Source organism: Phacochoerus africanus, chromosome 14 (genome assembly GCF_016906955.1).
Source record: "Phacochoerus africanus isolate WHEZ1 chromosome 14, ROS_Pafr_v1, whole genome shotgun sequence".
NCBI lineage: Eukaryota > Metazoa > Chordata > Mammalia > Artiodactyla > Suidae > Phacochoerus > Phacochoerus africanus.
The window spans coordinates 24,235,892-24,259,749 of NC_062557.1; the positions used below are offsets into that span (position 1 = coordinate 24,235,892).

A 23,858-nucleotide genomic window follows, 5' to 3' on the forward strand; every position below is an offset into this window, starting at 1 on the left:
GGGCCTTTAGCCCAGGTGAGTGGGGCTGTGGGCCTTCACTGAGCACATATTTTTAAATAAATCGTCACTCCTGTCGTATAGCACAGGGAACTATATCTAGTCCCTTGTGATGGAATATGACGGAGGATAATGTGAGAAAAAGAATGTATATATGTGGGTGATTGGGTCACTTTGTTGTACAGCAGAAAACTGACAGCACACTGTAAACCAACCATAATAGGGAAAAAAATCATTATAAAAAAAATCAAATAGGAATTCCCATTGTGGTTCAGTGGTTAACGAACCAGACTGGTGTCCATGAGGACGGGGGTTCGATCCCTGGCCTTGCTCAGTGAGTTAAGGATCTGGTGTGGCCCTGAGCTGTGGTGTAGGTCACTGAGGCAGCTTGGATCCCTCGTGGCTATGATTGTGGTGTAGGGTGGTGGCTGCAGCTCCGGTGTGACCCCTAGCCTGGGAACCTCCATGTGCTGCAGGTGCGGCCCTAAAAAGACAAAAATAAAAATAAAACGAAAGGTCACAGGCCAAAGTTTGGGACTGTCTTTATTGGTGCTTGGAATGTCCTAGCAATTCACCTGCATCAGAGGCAGACTGTGAAAAGCAGTGACAGTGGTAGACACCTGGTGGGGGACATCCGGGCCTCATGAGGGATCCTGCTCGCCTGCAAGCAGTACACAGGCACACCCATGCACACACTCCTCTACGCACACACAAATGGACACTCTCACGCATGCACACTCACTCCTGGGAGGTCAGAGGCCAGGCGCCCTTCCTGCCCAGTCTGCTCCCTGCCTCTCGGAGATGCCTCGTCTGCTCTGGGGGATCTGCTGAGCCGCCGAAGGAAACCACTTGAGGACCAGGGACGAAGGAGCTGGAAGCTGCAGGCCTTTTGTAGTTTGAGAGAAGAGGAACCGGGAGGATGGGAGAAATTGCTGGGGCCAAGCGAAGGGAGCGCCCCCCTGGGCCAGGGCATGGGGAGAAGTTGCAGGAGATGGGGCATGGGAGGGGCAGGGCTGGGAGAAAAGGCCGTGCCCTCTCCTTCACTCAGCCAACCTCACAGCTGGGCCAGAGTCCCGGGCATAGGAAACCTGGGGAGCATCGAGGGGTCCCCCATGTCCTAGGAAGGCACTGGAATGGGGAACACATCCTGGAGAGGCTGGAGTCTCCCCCAAGTCCCCCAGCAGGGCAGGAAGGGGGATGACAGAGCAAGGAGGGTCTTCCATGCCAGTTGTCAGGGGCAACGAGACTGGGGAAGCACGAATCCTGCTTCCCACCCCGACCAAGGGGTGGGCGATGGGCTGAGAGGCAGCTCCCTCCGGCCGGCAGAGGGGAGAGGGCCAGAGCCAGGGCTGCCCCTTTGGTCTCCAGGGCAGAGAGTGGGAGAGCCTGTCCTCGCCCGTGTGTCCGTAGGGATGCGGAGGCAGGAGGGAGGAACCGGGGCCTCCTGCCCCCCGGGGCCTGGGCTACCAGAGCACAGCGCCATCCAGGTTCCCATAGCCCGGCTCAGCCCGCAGCCGCCAGTATGTGTTGTTAGTCACCCACCACTCCTTCCCGCTGCTGTCTGTCTGCCGCCTGAGGGAAGGGGGGCCGTGGAAGGAGAGAGGTCAACATCCAGGGCGGAGGCTGGGGTCCGAGAGGCCGCCTCCCCCTGCTGGCCCCACGCAAAGCAGGAAAGGGCTAGCGGGGAGGAGGAGGGGAGCTTGGGTTGCAGAGAGACCTGGATGGTGGGGCGCCGTGGGTCGGGGGGAATGGGGGGACAGAGGCACCTGAAGAAGCGAGCCTGGTGGACAATGTTGTTCTCTTCCATCACTTTGCGTCTGTCTCTCTGAAGCTGCTCGATCCTTCTCTTCTGGGCCTCAGCGGCCTGTATGTTCCCCTCCTCCAGGTACCTAAGCACGCGGACCGCAGTCAGCGGACCTGCCCGCCCTCCCTGCCAGCCCTCAGGGGGGCCCCCAAATCCAGGGCCTCTGTCCCTGACCGCTTCTGTCCCCACGCAGGCCCCCTCCCCCTGAGGCAACTTCCTTCCTCCGAGGAAGGAAAGACACCATCCCAGGTCTGTGTGGAAACCCACGCAGGGAGGGAGGAGCCCGCTGGTTTCAGGGTGGCACCGGCCGGGCACTGACCTCTGGTCTGGCCGGAGCCGCGTGTCCGTGGAAGGCAGGGATCGCTTCAGCTCTGCCGTCAGCTCATTCAGCTCCAAGGCAAACTGAGTGAAGCCGAAGTTTCGCTCATGGTTTGGGGGCATTGAGTCTGGGGGGGAAGGCAGGGGGCTGGGGCAGGCGGACTGTGCACAGCGGCCCTCACCCTCGCCCCGCCCGCCCCGAGCTCCCCACGTACTGGGTTTCCAGATGCACTGACCACCCGGTGGGGGTCCCCGGTACAGGCCCTCGTGCCACTTCCCGAAGAGTCGGTGGAGGACGCGGCCGCTCCGGCTGAACACGGCCCCCTGCACCTCATGGACGTTGGAGCTCCAGTACTTGGCCTGGGGTGGGGGTGGGGCAGGGGGCTTAGAGGAATGTCCCTTCCCCTGCCCCGGGAGCCAAAGGGCGGGGGCAGGGTGGCTGCCCACCTTGCAGAAGGTGATCTTGCAGTGGCAGGAGCTGTCCTGCGTGTTCCGGATAAGCACCTCCCCGTAGTGCTCGATCCAGCGCTGGCCGCTCAGGATGTTGTGAATGCAGGACGTTACCTTGTTCCACTCAAAGTGGTCCCCAAACCTGAGGGAGACAGAGCAAGGTGGGGCCCGCGTGCCACCCTGCAGCAGGGGCTGGGGGGTACCGGTCGCATTAGAAGTCACAGGGGCCTGCAGAAGGAACCCTGGGATCCCGGCTCCAGCTCAGGGTCCTTCCCTGAAGGATGACAGCATTTCTTTTGGGTTTTTTCCTGCTTTTTAGAGCCACGCCTGTGGCATATGGAGGTTCCCAGGCTAGAAGTCAGACGGGCTGTAGCCGCCGGCCTACACCACAGCCACAGCAACTCCGGGATCTGAGCCGTGTCTGCGACCTACACCACCGCTCACGGCAACGCCAGAAGGATGACATTATTTCTAAAGCAAAGGAGCCTTCACAGAAAATATTCAACTAACAAGCCTCCATTTGTTGAGAAAACTCTAAGTGCCTGAGTCATAGGGTAAAAATATAGACGGACTCCCTGCCCTTGGATGGCAGGTCTGGTCACTCATCATCCTGTTTGTTCGTCACTTCCATCAGGAATTATTACTCTTATTTTGTTGTTGTTGTTGTCTTTTTAGGGCTGCACCATGGCATATGGAGGTTCCCAGGCTCGGGGTTGAGTAGGAGCTGTGGCCACTGGCCTACACCACAGCCACAGCAACGCTAGATAGATCCGAGCTGCATCTGTGACCCACACCACAGATCGTGGCAACACCAGATCCTTAACCCACTGAGCGAGGCCAGGGATCGAACCTGTGTCCTCGTGGATACTAGTCAGATTCGTTTTTGCTGAGCCATGATGGGAACTCCATATTACTCCTATTTTATAGACGGGCAGACTCAAGGCTCTGAGGTGTCAAGTCTTTTTGCTGCTTGAATTAACTTTAAAAGGTCAGAGCCAAGATTCCCACCTAGGACTTCTGACCTCAAAGGCAAGGGTGTCCCTCACCCCGACGCTGGCCTCTGGCTGCAGTTCCCCTTGTAACATAAGCTAGATGAGGGTGCTTTTTTGTTTGTTTGTTTGCTGTCTTTTTAGGGCCGCACCCATAGCATATGGGGGTTCGAAGGCTAGGGGTCAAATCAGAGCTGTAGCTGCCGGCCTACGCCAGAGCCATAGCAACGCAGGATCCAAGCCATGTCTGTGACCTACACCATAGCTCACGGCAACGCTGGACCCTTAACTCACTGAGGGAGGCCAGGGATCGAACCTGCGTCCTCATGAATGCTAGTCAGATTCATCTCCGCTGAGACACGACAGGAACTCCAGATGAGGGTGTTTCAAATGTGGTTTGTGACCACACCTGAAATCACTTGAGGTTTCTGGGGGGGTGTGTGGGGGGGGTGATGGTGGAGTTACTGTGCCTGAAGTCTCAAATGCATTCCTTATGGTGAGTCATGGTCAGAGAGTAGGAAAGAGCCTTGGTCAGATGGCCTCTATAAAGAGCTTTTCCAGCTCTACGATTTTTCACCTTCCTCTATTGACAACTGCTGTAAACACGGGTAGAAAATGTAGAGACACCACCTCACCCCAAGCGGCTTCAGACCAGGCCCCTCCCTCCGGTCCCCCCCCCACCCCCCCCCCCACCCCCCCCCACCGTCCCAGCCTGGAGGGTGGCCTGTAGGCGGGGCCTGGCTGCCTGAGGAACACTCACCTGGGCAGGCTCACATTGACCGTCCCCACAGGCACAATCTCCAGGGATTTGCCCCAGAACTTGTTCTTCCACTTCATATCTGGAGTTGGGTTGGGGGAGGGAGAGGGACAGTAGCGATAAGGCCACAGAGGGGTCCAGCCCCTCCCTCACTGCCCCTCCCCGCATGGCCCCCCCCCCCCAGCCCCAGCCCCAGCCCCCACCTTGCCAGAAGATGAAGTTCTCGGATTCCGCGTGGCACGCCGAGATGGGTGGGTGGTGGGAGACCTGGATGAGGAAGGACATGTCTCTGGAGGCCGTTCCAAGGACTGTGGGGTCTGCTCCTGATCCCAGGCCCCCAGTGTCCCTCACCTGCACCCCCAATTCCCCTGGGGACCAGAGGACCACTGAGTTCCAGGTCTCCTGTCCCAGGCACCCATGGCCTCCACCCAAATTCCATCATCCTCTCCTTGCCCTCGAGGCCCCTATGCTCTCCCTTCTCACTCATTTCCCTCCAGGGCCTGCTTGCTGACCTGGTGACCGGTGCCTTCCAAAGACCCTGCCCAGTGGAGTTCCTGTTGTGGCTCAGTGGTTAATGGATCTGACTAGCATCCATGAGGACACAGGTTCGATCCCTGGCCTCGATCAGTAGGTTAAGGATCTGGTGTTGCCGTGAGCTGTGGTGGAGGTCATAGACGCAGCTGGGATCTGGTGTTGCTGTGGCTCTGGCATAGGCCAGCAGCTACAGCTCTTAGACCCCTAGCCTGGGAACCTCCATATGCCATGGGTGTGGCCTTAAAAAGCCAAAAACAAAAACAAAAAAAAGACACTGCCCAAGTCTAGAAAGTCCTCTAGCAATGACAGGCGGGGCCTCCACTGTGCGCCACTGAAAACCAGCCCTCCGTGAGGACCCTCTTTCCCAACCACCTTCTCCTCTGAAGCTCATCATCGCCCTGCCGTCTCCACAACGCCCCCTTGGAAAAACTTGGCCCTGTCCTCATTGGAACCACACTCCACCTGGAACCTTGAACTCAGGGATCCCACAACCTGCCCTCCTCACCTCCTTCCAGTCCCCCGGGAGCCCATCACTGCCTGAGTGTTCTTTATAAAGTGCAAGTCTTTTTTTTTTTTTTTTTTTATCTTGCAGCACATGGATGTTTCCAGGCTAGGAGCTGAATCAGAGCTGCCAGTGCCAGCCTGTGTCACAGAGCTGCAGGTGCCAGCCACAGCAACTCAGGGTCCGAGCAGCATCTGCAACCCACACCACAGCTCAGGGCAACACCAGATCCTTAACCCACTGGGATGGAACCCGCATCCTCAGGATACTAGTCAGGGTCGTAACCCGCTGAGCCACAGTGGGAACTCCCTAAAGTGCACTTCTAAGCATGTCATTCTATTGCTTAAAACCCTCCCATGACTCCCCATGGTTTTCAGGATTTAACAACCAACCAACCAACCAACTCCTCCCTACCTTCCCCTATAGGGCTCCTCAGGGCTTGGCCCTGCCTTGTCCTCCAGCACTGTCTCTACCTCCTCCCCAATGTGCTCCACTCTTCCTTTACACTGCCTGGAACATCCCAGCCCCCAGCCCCTGTACTTACACCTGGCCAACCCCAATTCTCCCTTCAAGCCTCAGCTTGAGGAGTTCCCGTGGTGGCTCAGTGGTTAACAAATCCGACTAGGAGCCATGAGGTTGCAGGTTCGATCCCTGGCCTCGCTCAGTGGGTTAAGGATCTGGCGTTGCCGTGAGCTGTGGTGTAGGTTGCAGAGGCGGCTTGGATCCTGTGTTGCTGTGGCTCTGGCGTAGGCCATCAGCTACAGCTCCGACTCGACCCCTAGCCTGGGAACCTCCATATGCTGTGGGAGCGGCCCTAGAAAAGGCAAAAAGACAAAAAATTTTTTAAAAAAAGCCTCAGCTTGAGACCATCCACTAGAGCTGAACAACCTAGGCGCTTCCATGATCCCAGCTCCAGAACACTGCACAGCAACTGCTTATTTCAAGTCTGGCTCCTACCCTCAGCGGGAGCTCCCTCCCTAATTGCCAGATGCGCTCTCCCAGGCCCTGGCCCCTTGGCCATGTGGCTCCCCGGGCCCACACCTGCTCACTGATGAAGCGGAAGCCGCGGTCAGGCCGCTCGCACTCGTAGGTCTCCCCCAGCACAGGGTTGAAGGGCTTGCAGCCCGCCCGGTGGTAGGTGGACGAGTAGGCGGAGACGGCAAAGGCTGCGATGTACACCTGCCGGGGGGACGGGGTGCCAGGGGATCAGAGACGCCATCCCACTGCCTTCAGGGTCTGGGTGGGCCTTCACCAGCCAGGGAGAGCCCATCAGGGTATTCTGGCAGGAGGAAGAGGCAGCCCGGGTGTGGCCAGGGGCGGGCGTACCATGCGCTCGCAGGGGTCCGAGGTGCGGCTGGCCTGGTCCAGGAGGCTGCTGTACTCCAGCTCCTCGCAGAGCCGCTGCAGGGTGTTGAGCGGCTCATTGAGCTGCACGGGCATCGACACCTTCGACAGGTCTTTGCCAATGTTGTTGCGCAGGATGTTCCACAAGCTCACGTCGGCCCCGGGGCCGCTGGCTGCCGGCAGGCATCGGCGCCTGGGTGGCCCTGCAGCTCCCCCTGGAACACAACCCCCAGGGCTGACACCTGTCACTCTCCCCTGGACGAGACATCTAGGCCCCTCCTAAGCTCCTGAGATGCTTCTACATATCCTCACTCTTAGGCCCCGGGCTCCACGCATTATGGGGCAGGTGGCTGGCGGGGGGTGGGGGGCGGGGGGCAATTCTTTTTTTTCCTTCTTTTTCTTTTTTGGCTTTTTTTAGGGCTGCACCCTTAGCATATGGAACTTCCCAGGCCAGGGATCAAATCGGCGCTGCAGCTGCCAGCCTATACCACAGCCACAGCAATGTGGGATCCGAGCTGCATCAGCGAGCTACCCCACAGCTCACAGCAACGCCAGATCCTTAACCCACTGAGCGAGGCCAGGGATTGAACCCCACATCCTCATGGATACTAGTCAGGTTCATAACCCGCTGAGCCATGACAGGAACTCCTTGGGCATATTCTTGATGAGCTCCCAGGGATGAGAACCAAAGGGAGGTCCCACCATGGCACAGTGGTTAACGAATCTGACTAGGAACCATGAGGTTATGGGTTCAATCCCTGGCCTTGCTCAGCAGGTTAAGGATCCAGCGTTGCCATGAGCTGTGGTGTAGGTCACAGACACAGCTGGGATCCCATGTTGCTGAGGCTGTGGCGTAGGCCAGTGGCTACAGCTCCGATTAGACCCCTAGCCTGGGAACCTCCATTTGCCGCAGGAGTGGCCCTAGAAAAGGCAAAAAGACAAAAAAAAAAAAAGGACAGTTCCCACTGCTGGAAACAGGAACCCTGCACCCCAGAAGCCCTTCCTGAGTCTCCACCCTTAGCTTCTGCTCCCTTTCGTAAACACAGAAACCACTGTCAGGATGTAGATTACTCAGCCCCTGTCACAGATAAGGCAACAGGCTCCCAGAAGTGAAATGACACGTCCAACGCCACCCAGCTAAAAAGTAGCAAAGTGGGTCTTTCTGCCTCTCTAAGCAGGCCCCTGCAGACCTTCTCAGAAGAGGGGAGGTGAGCCCCAGGCTGAGCCTGCTCCACCCCCAGAGCCACCCCTGGAGCGCAGCTCACGGCCTAGCCTCCCTCACCTCCTGGGGTCACCCTTGGAGTCGGCATCCAAAACCGTCAGCCCACCGGTACCATAAGGGGCTGCTTCCCAAGGGGCCCAGGCCCTGGGCAAACCTCGTTTCTGTGCCCACCTCCAGCCCTCTTTCCCGCATGCCTGGCTGGCACCTTTCTGACAGGGTTCAGCTCCCCTGAGGTCCAGAACCTCCTCGGACAGGCTGGTGGTGACTTCACTGGTGCATGACTCCTCCTCCTCCGAGCCCTGGGCAGGGACAGATGACAGGCTGGTCGGAGACTAGACCTGCTGCCCCCCACCCCCTACCCCAGCAGTGGGCAGTGCCCAGGGCCTGGCAAGAATCCGTCCAGCTAGCCCTCTGGTGGGAAGGGCAAGAGAAGGTATTTGGGGAGGGGGGGGCAGGCCCTGAGACACTGCCATGGGAGGCCTGGCAACGTGGTGTGCCCTGCCATCTTGAGTGGGGGAGGCCTCGGGGGAGACAACTCAGGGGCTTGGAGGAACATAAAGGGATGGGAAGCTGGGGGTTTACTGAGATTCAGTGTCAGGAGAGGGGTCAAGGGAGGGCTGAGGCTGAGATGGGGTCACAGAAAGAGGACGGGGTGGAGCTGAGGCAGCAGTTTCAGGAGAAGCCATGGGGTCAGGGCACATTAAACTGGAGGAAAGGCCCCCCGCAGAGATCTCTGAGCAGGGCTCCAGGAACCCAGCCGGTCTGAAAGGGCTTGGGAGTCTATAGATTCTAGTCTCCCTGGAAGCCACCCCTCTATCCCCAGGGTCCCTCCCCTCTCGATGCTGGCTGCCCTTCCCCCTCACCTCATTCTCAGAAGAGCTGGCAGAGAGGAGAACCTCACAGGCATCGAAGAACTCCGTGTGGGAATCGGCGAGGGACAGGACGCTGCTCTGCGACAGCTGGGGGGTCAGCTCTCGCCCCTTCATGTACAGAGCTTCTTGCTGAGGGGGCAAGACAGGTGTCAGGCCCAAGGCCCTGCCGGGAGTCAAGCAGAGCTCCCCTGGCCCAACAGTTCCCTTGAGAGAGAAGCATGACTGGGGACATTTACTGACTTGAGTCTAAAACCATGGCATTCCCATCGTGGCTCAGTGGTTAACGAACTCGACTAGCATCCATGAGGACGCGGGTTCCATCCCTGGCCGCGATCAGTGGGTTAAGGATCTGGTGGTGCCGTGAGCTGTGCTATAGGCCGGCAGCTACAGCTCTGATGTGACCCCTAGCCTGAAAACCTCCATAGGCCGAGGGTGCGGCACTAAAAAGACAAAAAACCAAAAAAAAAGAAAAAAAAGTAAAAAAAAAGTAAATAGGGAGTTCCTGTCGTGGCTCAGTGGTTAACGAATCCAACTAGGAACCATGAGGTTGCGGGTTCGATCCCTGGCCTCGCTCAGTGGGTTAAGGATCTGGCGTTGCCATGGGGTAGGCCGAGCTGTGGTGTAGGTCGAAGACACGGCTTGGATCTGGCGTGGCTGTGGGGTAGGCTGGCAGCTGTAGCTCCGATTTGACCCCTAGTCCGGGCACCTCCATATGCCACCGGTGCGGCCCTAAAAGGACAAAAAGACAAAAGTAAATAAATAAATAACAGGAGAAGATGAGTGGGGGGCCAGCATAGTGGGGTATCAAGGCCTAGTGGAATGATCCCCAGCCTGGGAGTGAGGAGACACGGGCTCCATAATAACTGCCGCCACTTCTGGGGCACTGCCTCTGAGCCCGGCTCCAAGCCCTTTGTGTGTATCAACCTGATCCATCTGGACACTCAGCCTATGAGGAAGGGGCAATTAGCACCCCCACTTTGCAGACTGGGACACTGAGGCTCGGGGTCACAGAGGCGGCAGGCCGTGGAGCCAGACCCACACCCACGTGCTGTCCGGGAGCCTGAGCTCCGCAATTAGGCTCTGAGTCTCAATTTCCTCATCTGTGCACTTGAGGGTAAGAATCACTGCCCCAAGGGACTCCGACTTAAAAGCCAAAGCACTCTGCACGCTGTTAGGAATGACCCAGATGTCATGTGAAAGGGCCTGGAGTTTCGGGTCTGAAAAACAACCATGCCTTCCCTCCTGCTGAGAAGGAAGAGGTTCTGTCCCCCGCAGCCCACCCCGGCTCCCACCTCCTCGGGGTTGAGGGAGCTGAAGGAGTCTGCAGTGGTGTCGGAGGAGACGGACAGCGAGTGGAGACGCCTCGGGCCGGCTGGGGGCTCAGAGACCTACAGGGGGGAGGGGAGGGCACAGGTGCCGGGAGGTGAGGCTCACCTGGCCCCGCCAGGCAGACTGTCCCTGCCAAACCCCCTTCCCAGCCCAGATCTGCAACCACTGCCCCCCACCCCACTCCACCAGCCTGCGGTCCCCAGCCTCTGGCCCTCTGCTCCCACCAGCCACCCTGTCCCTGGCCTCACCCCCATTCTGGACAGCTCTGAACCCTGGTGCAGGTCCCTCAGTCGATCCCGTTCAGCAGTGAGGGCGGCCAGGACGCTGCTGAGGGAGCTGTGCACTGTGGGGGCAGGGCCAGCCATCAGAGCCCCCTCCCCTCCTTCTCCCCGCCCGCCCCCAGCCACCCCTCCAGGAGGCACTCACCCTTCTGGGCCAGGGCCCAGAAACTGCGCTGCAAGTGGGCATAGTCTGGGGGTGGCAGCCCGCGGGGACCCGAGGGGTCCCGGGATTCCAGGTAGCGAGACAGGTTGGGAACAGAACCGTGGAGACGACCAACCTGTAAGTGAAGGGATGGGGGCGGGGGGTGTGGGTTGAAAGGCACAGCCTCCTTCAGAGCCTCCCACCCAGCATCTCGGGGTCCACATCCCGCCTCACCCGCCCGATGGTATCGTCCTTGGCAAAGCTCTGTGTGCACCACATGCGGCTGGTCCGCTTCCCCTTCTTGGGTCTCTCGGTCGTCACCGAGGCCTGGCAAGTCGAGGCAGGGGAGTTTCAGTCTCAGGGTGGGGAAAACTACCAAAGCCAGGAGAGAAAGCGATGGCCACAGAGGGGGCACAGAGGCACCGGTATCCGGAGGCAGAAGATGACACCCTGGCAGACGCCGGGGCACAGGAGGAAGGGGCCGTTCCAAGGGGCAGAGAGAAGCAACCCGGAGGCAGTCTAGGCATGGTGGGAGGGGCAACTAGGAGATGGTGGCTCTCCAGGAAACCACAGCACATCAGAGGGACTGGGGACCTGTCCAGGGGAGTGACGGAGATGACAATGGGAAGAGGAAAGAGAGCCCTGGGTGGGACCCTTGCCCCCTCCCCTGGACCTCACCTGGTGTGTGGGGATGACAGGGGCGGAGGGGATCCGGTGCAGGGACTCCAGGCTCTGGAGGAGTCTGTGTAGTTCCTGGAGCTTCCCCTGACACTCAGAGAGCTCTGCGGGAAGGATGAATGACGAAATCCCTCTCCCAACACTGGCCGAGCACCCCCGATCTGTCCCTCGGCCCCTCTCCTCCAAAGACTTCACCTGGCAGCCATGGAGATCCCGACGCTGCCTCCCACTCCTGAGCCCAAAGCACTTTCCAGCTCCCAGCCTTTCTGGTCTGGCCTCACGGGAGTGCCCGCACCCCAGTCTGCACTCTGGACGGGGAGCACAGCTTACCTCTGCTGCCTCCCTCCACACAGGCCTGGGGGCTGCACCCTTGTTCTCCACTCTTGGTTTGCATCTCCCCCTCCCAGGCCAACATCACAGCCCCTAACTCCAGGAGCCCGGTTCTAGAGCACCCCCCGCCCCCCGGTGCTCTTCTGCAGGACCCCTCCCCCCACTGGCATCCTGGATCTTCGTCATGAGTCCTGGCCCTGTGCTTGGGTCTATCTGTGTGCCCAGGGCACGAGTCCCACCAATCTCTGTAAGCCCAAGGCTCCTCAGAGCAGGACCCGAGGAGATCTGATCAGCCTAGAGGCAGAGGCTGTCTCCCCATCAGACGGGGGCAGAAGTTATTTCCCCCCATCACACTGGGCAGAGGCTGTCTCCTCCAGGACTGGAGCTCCCTGCAGCAGGGACGGAGGTACCATGACAGATGATGCCCTCCCCAGAGCCATGGCACCAGAGCCCCTCACCATGAGAGCAGCGGTCGAGCCCATCACTGTCCCTCAACCAGGAAGACACCTTCTCCCGAGGTCCAACCCCTGGCAGAGCTGAGGCACTACCCGCTGCTGGAAGCTGGGTACCAGGAACCTGTGGGGTGAGTCAAGGGTCAGGAAGGACTGCCTGCCCCTTGAGTCTCATCCTGAATCCCCAGGTCACCTGTCCCTGCCCCCCGGGCCCATCCTACCTTCCGGTGAGTGGCGCTGGGCAGCAGGCCTCGGGGCAGGTCCGGGTGCTGGGCCAGGCGGTGGGCACGCAGCTGGGCCACCCAGCTCTGGAACAGGTCCTGGGATTTGATCTGCAGAAGTGATGGAGAAGGGGAGGGATGCCTGAAAGGAAGGACTGCTTTCCAGCAGCAAGAAGTCAGGGCTCTGGTCCCCGGGCAAGCAGGGTCTCTCCCTGTAGCACACAGCTTGTGCAAAGGCCCCTTGTGGGGAGGCAGGAACAGCTTCTGCAGGGGGCTGAGCTCTCAGCTCTGTGCCTGTTCACCTAACAACCAACAGGGCCCATTTGCCATTAGCTACCATATACGGTGGAAACTTCCTTCTGGGCAACCTCAGACAAGACCCTCAGCCCCTGCCCCTCTCTCCAGCGTGCCCCAGGCTATGGGGCCGAGCCACCAACTGGCTCCAAGGGATGTCACCTTGAGGTGGTAGATGTTGTCTTCAGTGTCAAGGTCAATGCGCTGGGCCTTTTTGTTGATGGACATGACCGACAGTCGGACATTGATGGAGCCATGGAGTTTCCCCTTGGTGATCTGGGGTGGAGGGGGAAAGAGGGACTGGTTTTAGGCCACCAGGGCCACCATCCCCCTGAGGCCACTCTAGGCTCGAGGGTCAGGCAGCAGATTCACCCTCACGCCCAAGTCACAGTATCAGCAGGGACTTGTCAGTTGTCCTGCGGTGCACAGGACACCCCACTAGGCCAGGTCACAATCTGAGTTCTGGGGGGTCAGAGAGGGAGGAAAACTTCTCCCATCCTCAGGAATCCTCAGGAATCCCCTTTGTGGAGGGAGCCTGAGTGTCTGGGCCTTCAGTTCCTGGCGAGCATGCGACAAGGACAAGAATGAGAAAGCCCCTATGCCTTGGGCACTTATTTTGTGCCAATCGTTGTCCTGAGAGCTTACACCAAGACACAGATTCTACAGATGTGTGATCGCATTCTCCCCACCTCAGAGATGAGAAGCTGAGGCCCAGGAAAATACCAGCCCAAGACCTCCCACCCAGCAAATGGCCTGCCCGGGATTCAGACCCTGCTCTGGAGGATTCCAGAAGCCCCTGCCTCCCCAGGGCACTCTGAGGCCAAACACCTCCCACACCCCCCAGCTGAGGGCCTGACTCACATCTTGCCGTGTGGTGGCATAGTGAAGGATCCCGTCCTCCAGCACAAAGTATCTCTGCGATGTGGCCCAGAAGGAACAGGACCAGGGAGACAAGAGGAAAGGGTGGGGAGGGAGCAACTGCACGGCCGTTTCTGCCCCACATGCAAACTCCCGGTGGGTGCTGCCCACAGCCCCGCATGTCCCATCCGCCTGCATCTGGCTCCTCCCCTGGCCCTGCCCAGCTTACCTTGTGCCAGCCCTTCAGAGGCCACTTCCTCTTCTTGAGCAGGTGGCCTTCCTGTCTCTCTGGCATGATACCCTCTGCACCCAGCCGGCCCCGAGCCTCCTCCACCACCTCCCACAGCTCGGAGGCCTGCAGTCCAGGACAGAGTTGGGGAGCGGCTCGTGAGGCGAGGCGGCAACCATGCCAGCCCTTCCCCTGTGGGCCCAGCCTAGCCCACCCCCACCCCCCAGCCTGCTACTGCCCCCCTCAGACCTGCTGGGCACTGCTGGGCTTTGCAGACTGAGTGCTCTCAGCCAAGGAGGGAGGGTCCCGCTCCTGGAAGTCCATGGAGAAGGGAGTGGCCACTCCCTGCTGAGGACGGAGAGCAGGGTGGAAGGGGAAGGATGTCACCTTGTCCTGAGGGGGCCCTTGAAGCACAGAGAGTCCCTGTTAGCACAGACGGGGCTATCACCTTCCCCACCTCTGCCCCCTCCAAGATGACAGCCCGCCAGCACATCTTTCGCTTGCCTGCCGCACCTCCCCCGAGCCCGGCCCCACCTCACGGGGCTGCGGCCACCGCTCAGAGGGGTGAACCAGCAGGCAGGCCGGTGCCAAGAGAAAACCTCGAAAAGTTGTCCCCACCCCACCTTAGGCACACATCCTCTGGCTCCAGCAAACACTTGGTGCTTTCTCTGGAGGATCCCCTGGGGGTGATCAGAGGTGAGGCCGCGGAGTGAAAAGGCTCCAAAATAGGACAGAGGGCTTCAGAGACTAGACAAGCACGATCTCGGTCCAGCTCCTCGTGCTCCAGGATCCCTGACCCCACCACCATGGCCTGGAGACTCCTCTGCCATCACCCCTCACAGAGACCACCCCGCTTCCTGCCAACTGCTTGACCCTAGCTCCCCACCAACTGGCTCCACAGCCTCTAGTTCCCGGGCTCCCGTTTTCTGCATGGGGAAACTGAGCTCCCATCTTCCCCTGTGCCACCTCCCAGCCATCATCCCGCTTGGATGCCCACTTCCAACCATCATTCCCCCCCCCACCCCGATACCGTCCGGATGCCCCTCTTCACACACACACACACACACACACACACACACACAGAGCCTCCTTTCTTCCAGCCCAGTCCTTGGGGTTCCTGAGAAGTGCCACCCGGAGAGAGCAGGGGACGGACCGATGGAGACACAAGCTGAGGTCCGCACAGGTCCCGCAGCAGTGCCCACAGGCGCCCTTGGCACCAGCCCCGGCCATCCTGGCTCCACAGGGAGATCAATAATGCATGAGGCAGTGTGTGTGTGTGAGACGGGGGAGGGGACTGGAGGGGCGAGGTTGGCCCGAGGCTGGAGAAACAGCCCAGATCTTCCGGTGAAGCTAGCAAGCACCTGAGGAGCTGAGGCCAGGAGGGGACAGGGACGTGGCGGGGTATGGGTGGCCGAGAGGTCAGGGCAGAGGGGTCCATGCTGCTAGAGGCTGATCTGGGGGGAAACTCCTGCATTCGGCCATTGAAAGTTCCCAAACTCTTCTGGCATTTGGGCATCTCTGCGCCCCTTCCCTGGCCCCTTGGGAACCTGGCCCCTCGCTGCTTACGGGCGGAGAGGGAGGCTCTGTTAGAGGGTGCGGGTCGAGGCGAGCCAGGTAAGGCTTTCCATCTCCATTCCCGCCCTCATCTCCGGAAAAGCAGACCTGCCAGCTTCAGGTGGGAGGAAGCCCTCTCAGAGGATGTCAGCTGATGCCAGCGTGGCCCCCTTACCCCAGGGTCCATGGACACCCGTGCTCCTTGGCCCGCGCACCGCTCCGTCTCTGAGTCACCGTCTCCGAGCCACCAGCTCCCTGCTCACAGAGCTGAGCAGTGGCAGCAGCTGCTGCAGGAACCAGGAAGGAAGGAGACGTCGGAGCCTCCCCTCTAGCCGGATCTCCTCACCTCCCCCTTCCCCGGCCCCTCCTCCCGCCGAGCGCCGGGCAGCCGCTCAGCTCTGCCCCCCTGCTCCCGGGAGGACTCAGGGCTGAGCTGACTCCCCAGCGCCCAGGAGGCTTGGGAATGGGGACAGAGTCCCCACTGGGCACAGTTCCAGATGGATCACAGAGGACTGGGAAGCTGCTGGCCTTCAGCCAGTGGTGGTAAAGAATTTACTCAGACTAGCATGGCCTTGACCCAAGTTAGTACCCAAGGCCATTTCCTTATTAACCCCCGCCTCTCGTTTTACATCTGAAAATAGATTGCTGAATTTAGAGCCAGCAAAGCGATCAGGTTGACGGGAAGGGAGGGATGCCCCTGTGGGACCACAACAGACAGTGCCAAGGACATAGTCGGCCAGGCAGTCAAGGTTCAAGAAGGCCACACTAAGGCTGTCATTGGGGGTGATGTCCCACCAAGTCAGGACCCATGGGGGATCAGGGGCAGTAACCAGCGGGCTGTTGAAGGGCTAGCTGGAGCTAACTCGGGGACCCTTGGCCTCCCTTTCTGAGTACCTTTGCCTTCTGCTGGACTACTGTGTCCAGCTGCTCAATTCCAATTAAAAATCAGCTCTTGAGGAGTTCTTGTCGTGGCGCAGTGGTTAACGAATCCAACTAGGAACCATGAGGTTGCGGGTTCGGTCCCTGCCCTTGCTCAGTGGGTTAACAATCCGGCACTGCCGTGAGCTGTGGTGTAGGTTGCAGACGCGGCTCGGATCCCGCGTTGCTTTGGCCCTCGTGTTGGTCGACGGCTACAGCTCCGATTCGACCCCTAGCCTGGGAACCTCCATATGCCACGGGAGTGGCCCAAAGAAATAGCAAAAAAAAGACAAAAAAAAAATCAGCTCTTGAGAAAGGTCTAGAATTCATTCGAATGACTGTGAAATGGACTTTAAGTGCAGCGCAGTTGCTTTCCAGGAAGAACTGTTTTTAATTGGGGGGTTTTTTGGTCTCTTTAGGGATGCACCCACAGCATATGGAGGATCCCAGGGTAGGGATCTAAGCAGAGCTACAGCTGCCGGCCTACGCCACAGCCACAGCAATGTAGGATCCAAGCCCTGTCTGCGACCTACACCACAGCTCACAGCAACGCCGGATCCTTAACCCACTGAGAGAGCCCAGAGATCGAACTCAAGTTCTCATGGACGCTGACCCACGACAGGAACTCCAAGAAGTAGAATTTTAGTGGCGGGGCCTCAGGCAATGCCAGCAGGTGAAAATGCAATGTAAGGTTCTTCTTTGATTTCCAAAATGATAAAGCCACTTCCCCATCTAGGCCTTGGCTTACCCTTTAGGGTCTTACACATCTCTCAGATGCCTGCTCTGTTCCACCCAGAACCTCAGCACCCTTCCTGCCACCCCAGGAGGGCAGTGTTGGCACCTGGCAGGATTCTGAGAGTCAGGGAGAGCACTAGACAGCACTGGCCAGGCCAGCTCTGAGGCCAGGAGCCTCAAGGGCCTTTTAATTCATGTCCTATTGATGGAGCATCCCCGGGCATTCGGCACAGAGCTGGGCACTGAGGGAAGTTGGTCCTGGACCAGGGATGGCAAAGCTGCCGCAGATCGTCACTGCCAAAGCAGTGTCTGTCCAGGACTAAGGAAGCTGTGGCAACGCTCCAAGTCCCAGAGAAATGATCAACAGCCACCTCCCCACATCACCCGTGTCTGCCTTGAACTTGCTCGTCAAGGACAAGGGCAGGCTCCTAAACATCCCTTCTTCGAGAGAAACTTCCAGTTCCCCGAGATCTGGATGAAGTCTCCCACTTGAGACCCTCTTCATTGAAAGAGAATCCTGGTTCTTCCCTCAGCTTTTTCCCTTAGAGCCGCCTGAGATACATTAGCTCCTGGGCAAAGTGGGCAGCTGCCTTCAAAAGATCAAACGTGGAAGGAATGCAGGTACAGAGAGGTAACAGGCTTGGACGTGGGAAGAGGAAGGATTTTCTAGGGAGGGAAGTGAGTCACAGATGGCCTTGGGATTAAGTCCACAGGGAAGGTAAGCTTGTAAACAGCAAAACACAGTGAGTAAAAAGCATTTCACTTTATCGTAAGGCAGTGCTCCCAACCTTTCCACAACATGGCACACCCCAAATTTACGTTTGGAAAATTAACATCCAAGCACACCTAATGAGAAAGCTCTCGAGCGGAAATCCAGGGCTGAGAGCCTGGTTCAGTCCCTGTGCTGCCTCCTCCTAACAGCGTGACCTTGAGTAGGCTATTTAACTTCTCCCCTTAGTCTTCCTCTCTGTGAAATGGGACTAACATGAGAGAAATCAAGGACCTAGCACGTGTAAAGTGGTTCACATGGAGCCTGGCACAGTAGGCTTGTCAACAGATGCCGTTCTCGGCACAATGAATTACTCAGGTGAGCTATTCTGGCACACTGGAATCTTGAGGAGGTGGGCTGGGAGACGCTTGCGACAAGGGACAGTGAACAAAGAGGCCAAGGGCAATATCCTCAGCCATTCAGCTTCTCCATCTTGGACCTGGAGAGTGGAAAGAGACCGCTCCTATCAGGCCCCAATTTGGGGAAAACTAGGGACACAGATGGTGCTGAGGAGCCTCTGTTCTGAAATGGAAGCCCTCTGCATCTCCAGGCGGCCCTGTACTGGCAGTGGTTGCTGTCAGCGAAAGCCAGGTAACAAAAGCCACTCCCCTCCCTCAGTTCCCCACATCTCCAACACAGGGGGGCACAGCCAACAGGGGCAGAGTGTATTTATGGCCAGGCTGGGTACAAGAGGCTGGCTACGGGTCCGGAACAGGGTCAGGAGGCTCCGGCTGCCCACTGGCTGGCACGGCAGGGTCCCCCTCCTGCTGCTGTTTGACGTACTGATCCAGCAGGGCAGTGAGCTGGCGGGGCTGGTGCTGCAGCATGGAGTGGGTCTGGGCTGTGAGGAAGGTGAGCCCTCCTACCAGCTCCCCCTGCACCAGGGCCAGGCTGGGAAGCTTGGAGTAGTTGATGAAGCCCTGCCTGCTGAGGATGGTGTCATCAATGCAGCCACCTGCAAGAACACAGGATCAGCGAGGCTCCCACAAATGCCTTTCTTCTTTAAAAACAATGGCCCGGAGGTCCCGTTGTGGCTCAGTGGAAATGAATCTGACTAGCATCCGTGAGGACGCAGGTTCGATCCCCGGCCTTGCTCAGTGGGTTAAGGATCCAGTGTTGCCATAGGCTGTGATGTAGGTCGCAGACGCAGCTCGGATCCTGCGTTGCTGTGGCTACAACTCCGATTTGACCTCTAGCCCGGGAGCCTCCATAAGCCAAGGGTACGGCCCTAAAAGGCAAAAATAACAAATAAATAAATAAATAAACAAACAAACAAATAAATAAAAAGAATGGCCCAACCCTAGGAATTTGCTCTCCACTGCCCTTCTCACACCTCTCGCAACCCTAGGAATTTGCTCTCCACTGCCCTTCTCCACCTCTCGCTTTCCCTCAAATCGTTCCTACTTGCACCCCAGCCACTCCCACTGTTTCTGGAAGGATCCCCTCCCCTCCTTCCTAACTCTTCCCTAGAAAACCCTTACACAATACATCTACTGACCCAACCCCCACGAAGTCGCTGTTTCCTAAACTTCCTTGAAAAATCATGGAGTCTGCATAAGGGAGTGTTCATCTGTATTATAAACATGAATTCCTGCCTCCCCACAACCAACAGAAACCTGTGAAATCAGTATTCTTTAGAAGAAGCACCTCCATCTCAGCATCTGGGGAGTCTGGATTGCTCACTGTCCCTCAGCACCCTTCACTTGAGCTTTTTTTTTTTTTTTTTTCCTTCTTCTTTTCAGGGTTGCACTCCCGGCATATGGAAGTTCCCAAGCTAGGGTTCAAATCAGAGCTGTAGCCGCTGGCCTACACCACAGCCACAGCAGCGCCAGATCTGAGCTGCATCTGCGACCTACGCCTCAGCTCACCACAACGCTGGATCCTTAACCCACGAGCGAGGCCAGGGATGGAACCCACATCCTCGTGGATACTAGTCAGGTTCGTTACTGCTAAGCCACAACAGGAACTCCCTGAGCTATTTGTTTTAAGTATCTTTGTCTGTGTGCGTTTCAGCACACACTACCCCCTTACTAAGCTCAGGGTGTCTGAACTCCTCCTCCCTGGGGTGACACAGGCAGGCAGCCCTCAACAAATGGCGCTACTCACTCAGGCCATCCGTGAGAGGATGTCCCCTCCAAGGACGTCCACGCTTTACCCACAGAAGCCTCGAAGGTGGAACCGGGCTGTGGAGCACCCTCTCCCCCTCTCCCCCACCACCAGCGGGCAGGGGCACTCACTCACCCAGCAGTGGCAGGAAAGGCATGCCCTTCAGGATTCGCACCATCTCTTTGACCTTGGGCTCTTCACTGACCAGCAGCAGGTTGTGCCCCACAAAGAGGGGCAGCAGGTTCTGGTACTTGGACTCTTCCAGGAAGGGCTTTAGGACCTGGAATGACAGGAAAGAAGGGCTTATTGGGGACAAGCAGAAGGAAGTCACTCACCCGGGTCACAGGCCACACCAGGCTGAGGGTGCAAGCCGAGGGTCTCCTCTACCCGCCAAAGCCCAGGCACCAGACTAGAGGGTTGCCGTGGAGGGAAGCAGTCGGAAGCCCCGTATCTTCGGAGAGAGGCTGGGATCCAAGCAGGCAGGAGATACGGCAACCCCGGCAGCCCCGGGCCGGCTTGTTCCCTACCTGGTTGGGGAAGATCTTCATCAGGATCTTGTGCTTCCGCAGCTGGTGCCGCAGGAGCAGCTTGTCCTCCGCACTCAGAGCCACATGCTGGCAGACGGCTATCATCCGGTTGTCTCGGAAAACGGCTGCTATCTCCCGACGCAGGAGCCGGATGAGGCCTGTCTCCTGAAGTCAGAGAGGGAGGACCAAGGGCATGTAAGCTGCCCCTCCCCCTCGCACCCCTTACTCCCTCAGGGACGGGCTTCTGGCGATGCCCAGCGTGGGCGAGATGGGTGTGCAGGCGGGAGAGCCGGCCCCTGACCCTCAGAGACACGTTCCACCTCCCACTCTGTCCTTTCATTTCCATCCGATAATTGCAGGCTTTAGGGCCGTGTCTTTCACACCTGAGGGTGCTCAGGCCCCTTGAACTGGACAGCAGTCTGACCCGGCTGACATTATTTTGATAATAACGTTGTCAAAATTACTTTCATTATCCCTCCCACACTGAACCCATGTTGGATTATTTGACCAATTATAAATACAAGATGATGCTTTCACAGTTTAATTCAACACGGAAGCATTTTCACAGGACAAGACTTCATTTTCTCAAGACAGTGTTTCTCCAAGTCGAGAACTTGTGGACCTGAGAACCACCAGAAAGTTACCAGTTCTCCACTGGTCTTTCCGTTCTTTTTCAAAGACAAAAAAACAAAACCAAACACATATTGTTCCTCTAAGAGAACACGGAAGCTTCAAGATGGAAGCAGTGCTCTCCCCTAACCCTACTCACGTGCAGATTTCATTTTAAAGTCTCTGGACCAGGAGTTCCCGTCAGAAACAACCTGACTAGGATCCATGAGGATCCAAGTTCTATCCTTGGCCTCGCTCAGTGGGTTAAGGATCTAGCGTGGCCGAGAGCTGTGGTGTAGGTCGCAGATGTGGCTGGGATCCTGCGTTGCTGTGGCTGTGGTGTAGGCTGGCAGCTACAGCTCTGATTCTACCCCTAGCCTGGGAACTGCCACATGCCGCAGGTACGGCCCTAAAAAAGATTATAGACTCTGGACCAGAGGGTCAAAGTGGGGAAGGAATGACGTGGATGACCCTGTGCTCAAGTGCTATTTCATGATGGCCACAGAGACAAGATCACTTTAACCACCATCCAACCACCAGGCGGCAGACCCAGTCCCCTCCTTACCTCTTGCGGAGGGGTGGGAGGGGGCGGGAGGCATCTTGGGTTGATAGTAGGTTTGGGGGGGATATACTCTGTCACAGCCATCAGCTTCTGCCGCTCAAAGTGCATCACGCGACGGTGGCGGGTAACAGCCTTAGAGCCATACCGGACAGTCTGGAAGGTGGGCAGCCGACCTGGGGAGAGAGATGGCCTTGTGGTGAGATGCAGCCTCTTGGAGGCCTTAGTCTGGCCCGGGTGGAGAAAAAGCCCACCCTCTAGGAAGAGACAACCAGAGCTGAGCACTGAGTTGGACAAGGAACTATCTACTAGAAATCCTGAACTCTCAATCTTTCTCTTCTCTTTAATGGGTGACCTTAGCTCAGGTGCCTGAACCTCAGAAGCTGCCATTTCTTCACCACTTCTTTATGCAGAGATGGGGAAAAAAATGAGAATAGAGGAGAAAGTATTCTGAACATGATTTAAAAAGGTGAGAGTTGAGCAAACTTTTTCTTAAGGGACCCAACAATAAAATTTTTAAGTTTGAGGAGTTCCCGTTGTGGCTTAGCGGTAACAAATCTGACTAGTATCCATGAGGATGTGGGTTTGATCTTTGGCCTCGCTCAGTGGGTTAAGGATCCAGCGCTGCCCTGAGCTGCGGTGTAAGTCGAAGACATGGCTTGGATCCCGCACTGCTGTGGCTGTGGCATAGGCTGGCAGCGACAGCTCCAATTCAACCCCTAGCCTGGGAACTTCCATATGCTGCAGGTGCAGCCCTTAAAAAAAAACAAAAACAAAAACTAAGTTTGAGAGCCACATGGCCTGTCACTACTACTCAACTCTGCCACTGTATCATGGAAGTAGCCAGCCATACACAATATGTAAATAAACAGATGTGGCTGTGTTCCAATACGACTGCATGCATAAAAGATGGTGTCCAGCCCTGCCGTAATTTGCCAACCCTTGAAGCTAATGGTTCTCAAAATGTGCACCACCACCTCCCTAAACCAACACCAGGATCACCCAGGAACTTGTTAGAAAATACAAGTTCTCAGGCCCTGTGCTAGATCTGCTGAATCAGTAGCTCTGGAGTGGAGCCAGGAAAACAATTTAACAAGCCCTCCAGGTGATGCCGATGTTGGCTAAAGTTTGAGGCCCACTGCTCGAAGCACTGCTTGGAGAACCCATGATTTGAAGCAAGACAGAAAAGTTATACTGTCCTCACAGCTCCCCCAAACAAGTCTGCCTCCTCTCTATGCTTCCTGTTTATAAGCACTGCTGGACAGCAGCACCCCTTAGAAGACAGGGGAGCCACCTGAAAGCCCTAAGCCAAAGGAACCCCTTCATCCTCAACAAAAGGACCCAGGCTAGGGCTTCCCTACTTCCCACCTTCCCAAGGTTGGGATGGGTGGGATCTCAGAGGAAGATTCAGCCAGAAGGTGGCTCTGGCAGTCACAGAGCATGGACATTTGCTGAAGTGAGAGATTTTCTTAACAGCGGCCACAAAACCTAACCACCAATAGCATAAGCTTTAGAGCAGATGGAATCAGATTTTTCAAATTTTTTTTCCAGTTTTGTTGAGATGGAACCCAAATTTAATCTCTCTTCTGCCACTTACTAGCTGTGACCTTGACCAGTCACTCAATTGGTCTAAATTTGAGTTTCTTCAGCTGTAAAGTGGGGGGGAAAAATGTCTTCTTCATAGGATGCTTTAAGGTTTAAATGAAATAATACATGCAAAATATTTATCATAGTGCCTGGCCTATATTACACGCTCAAAATCATTCATTAAACAAATATCCACAGCATGCCTGCTAACGTCAGGCACCATGCCACCTGCTGGCTATGCTGAATGAACATGGTTCTGCCCTTATAGAGTTCAAAGTCTAAAAGAGGAAACAACAAATAAACGCAAAATTACAGAGTGTGATGGGGCAAAGAGGTCAATAAACAGGGTGCGAGATACAGATTTAACAGGGGAAACCTGCCTTGAGGAGGATGGCGACGGAAGGCCTGAGATGACATTTAGGCTGAGACTTTAAGGAGGGGGCACAGCACCAAGGTCGGGGCGGGGAGTGGTCCAAGTAGAGGAATCTCTGGAAACACAAAGATCTGGGTGGTGAGTTAGAAAAACTCCAAACAAGATAGGGTGACTGGGGAGTAAAGAATAAATACTTTGGTTGTTGCGGAAGTTTTGGCTGTGTTGCCATTATGACTAGAGTCTGGGGTCACAGAAAATTAGGTGAGGGAAGGGGACCGGCGATCTAGCGGAGGTCAAGGGGCCATCGAGAGCTGCCTGGGGTCAGAAATTTCGGGAGGGGATCAGTAATAGAGGAGGGAGACGAGTAGAGAGCATCGGCCAGAACGTGCAGCGAGGACCTGGGCCGCTCCTTACCCGCCTGGGGCAGGAGACCCCCTCGTAGCATCCCAGCCACAACCGCAGCCATTGCCGCCGGAAGAACGAACGGCCGGGAGCCGAACGAGACGGAAGGAGCTAAG

General features: G+C 57.1%; 2 protein-coding genes across 4 annotated transcripts; both read right to left on the minus strand.

Moving 5' to 3' along the window:
* Positions 1-522: 522 nt before the first annotated feature.
* Positions 523-15,510, minus strand: OSBPL7 (oxysterol binding protein like 7). 2 transcript variants are annotated; one of them, XM_047757725.1, is made up of 23 exons: positions 15,333-15,506; positions 13,853-14,007; positions 13,604-13,729; positions 13,378-13,431; positions 12,679-12,792; positions 12,223-12,333; positions 12,008-12,125; positions 11,220-11,323; positions 10,776-10,868; positions 10,545-10,677; positions 10,367-10,461; positions 10,082-10,177; positions 8,781-8,918; positions 8,123-8,216; positions 6,678-6,910; positions 6,393-6,530; positions 4,519-4,582; positions 4,319-4,397; positions 2,567-2,711; positions 2,335-2,479; positions 2,121-2,247; positions 1,764-1,886; positions 523-1,569 (listed from the first exon to the last, which is right to left on the minus strand). In XM_047757725.1, exons 2-23 carry the CDS (start codon positions 13,925-13,927, stop codon positions 1,461-1,463), a joined length of 2,514 nt encoding a protein of 837 aa, XP_047613681.1. In that variant the 5' UTR covers positions 13,928-14,007; positions 15,333-15,506; the 3' UTR covers positions 523-1,460. The 2 variants fall into 2 exon arrangements, 1 of the variants encoding a protein (XP_047613681.1); XR_007131802.1 differs by lacking the exon at positions 523-1,569 and having other exon boundaries at positions 1,766-1,886; positions 2,121-2,203; positions 15,333-15,510.
* Positions 15,511-17,558: 2,048 nt separating this feature from the next.
* MRPL10 (mitochondrial ribosomal protein L10) lies at positions 17,559-23,856 on the minus strand. Of its 2 annotated transcripts, XM_047758128.1 has the most exons (6): positions 23,755-23,836; positions 23,348-23,455; positions 21,387-21,556; positions 20,213-20,377; positions 19,821-19,965; positions 17,559-18,534 (listed from the first exon to the last, which is right to left on the minus strand). In XM_047758128.1, the coding sequence occupies exons 2-6, from the start codon at positions 23,382-23,384 to the stop codon at positions 18,278-18,280; spliced, it is 774 nt and encodes a 257-aa protein (XP_047614084.1). In that variant the 5' UTR covers positions 23,385-23,455; positions 23,755-23,836; the 3' UTR covers positions 17,559-18,277. The 2 variants fall into 2 exon arrangements, with proteins under 2 accessions (XP_047614084.1, XP_047614083.1); XM_047758127.1 differs by lacking the exon at positions 23,348-23,455 and having other exon boundaries at positions 23,755-23,856.
* Between the last annotated feature and the right edge of the window lie 2 nt (positions 23,857-23,858).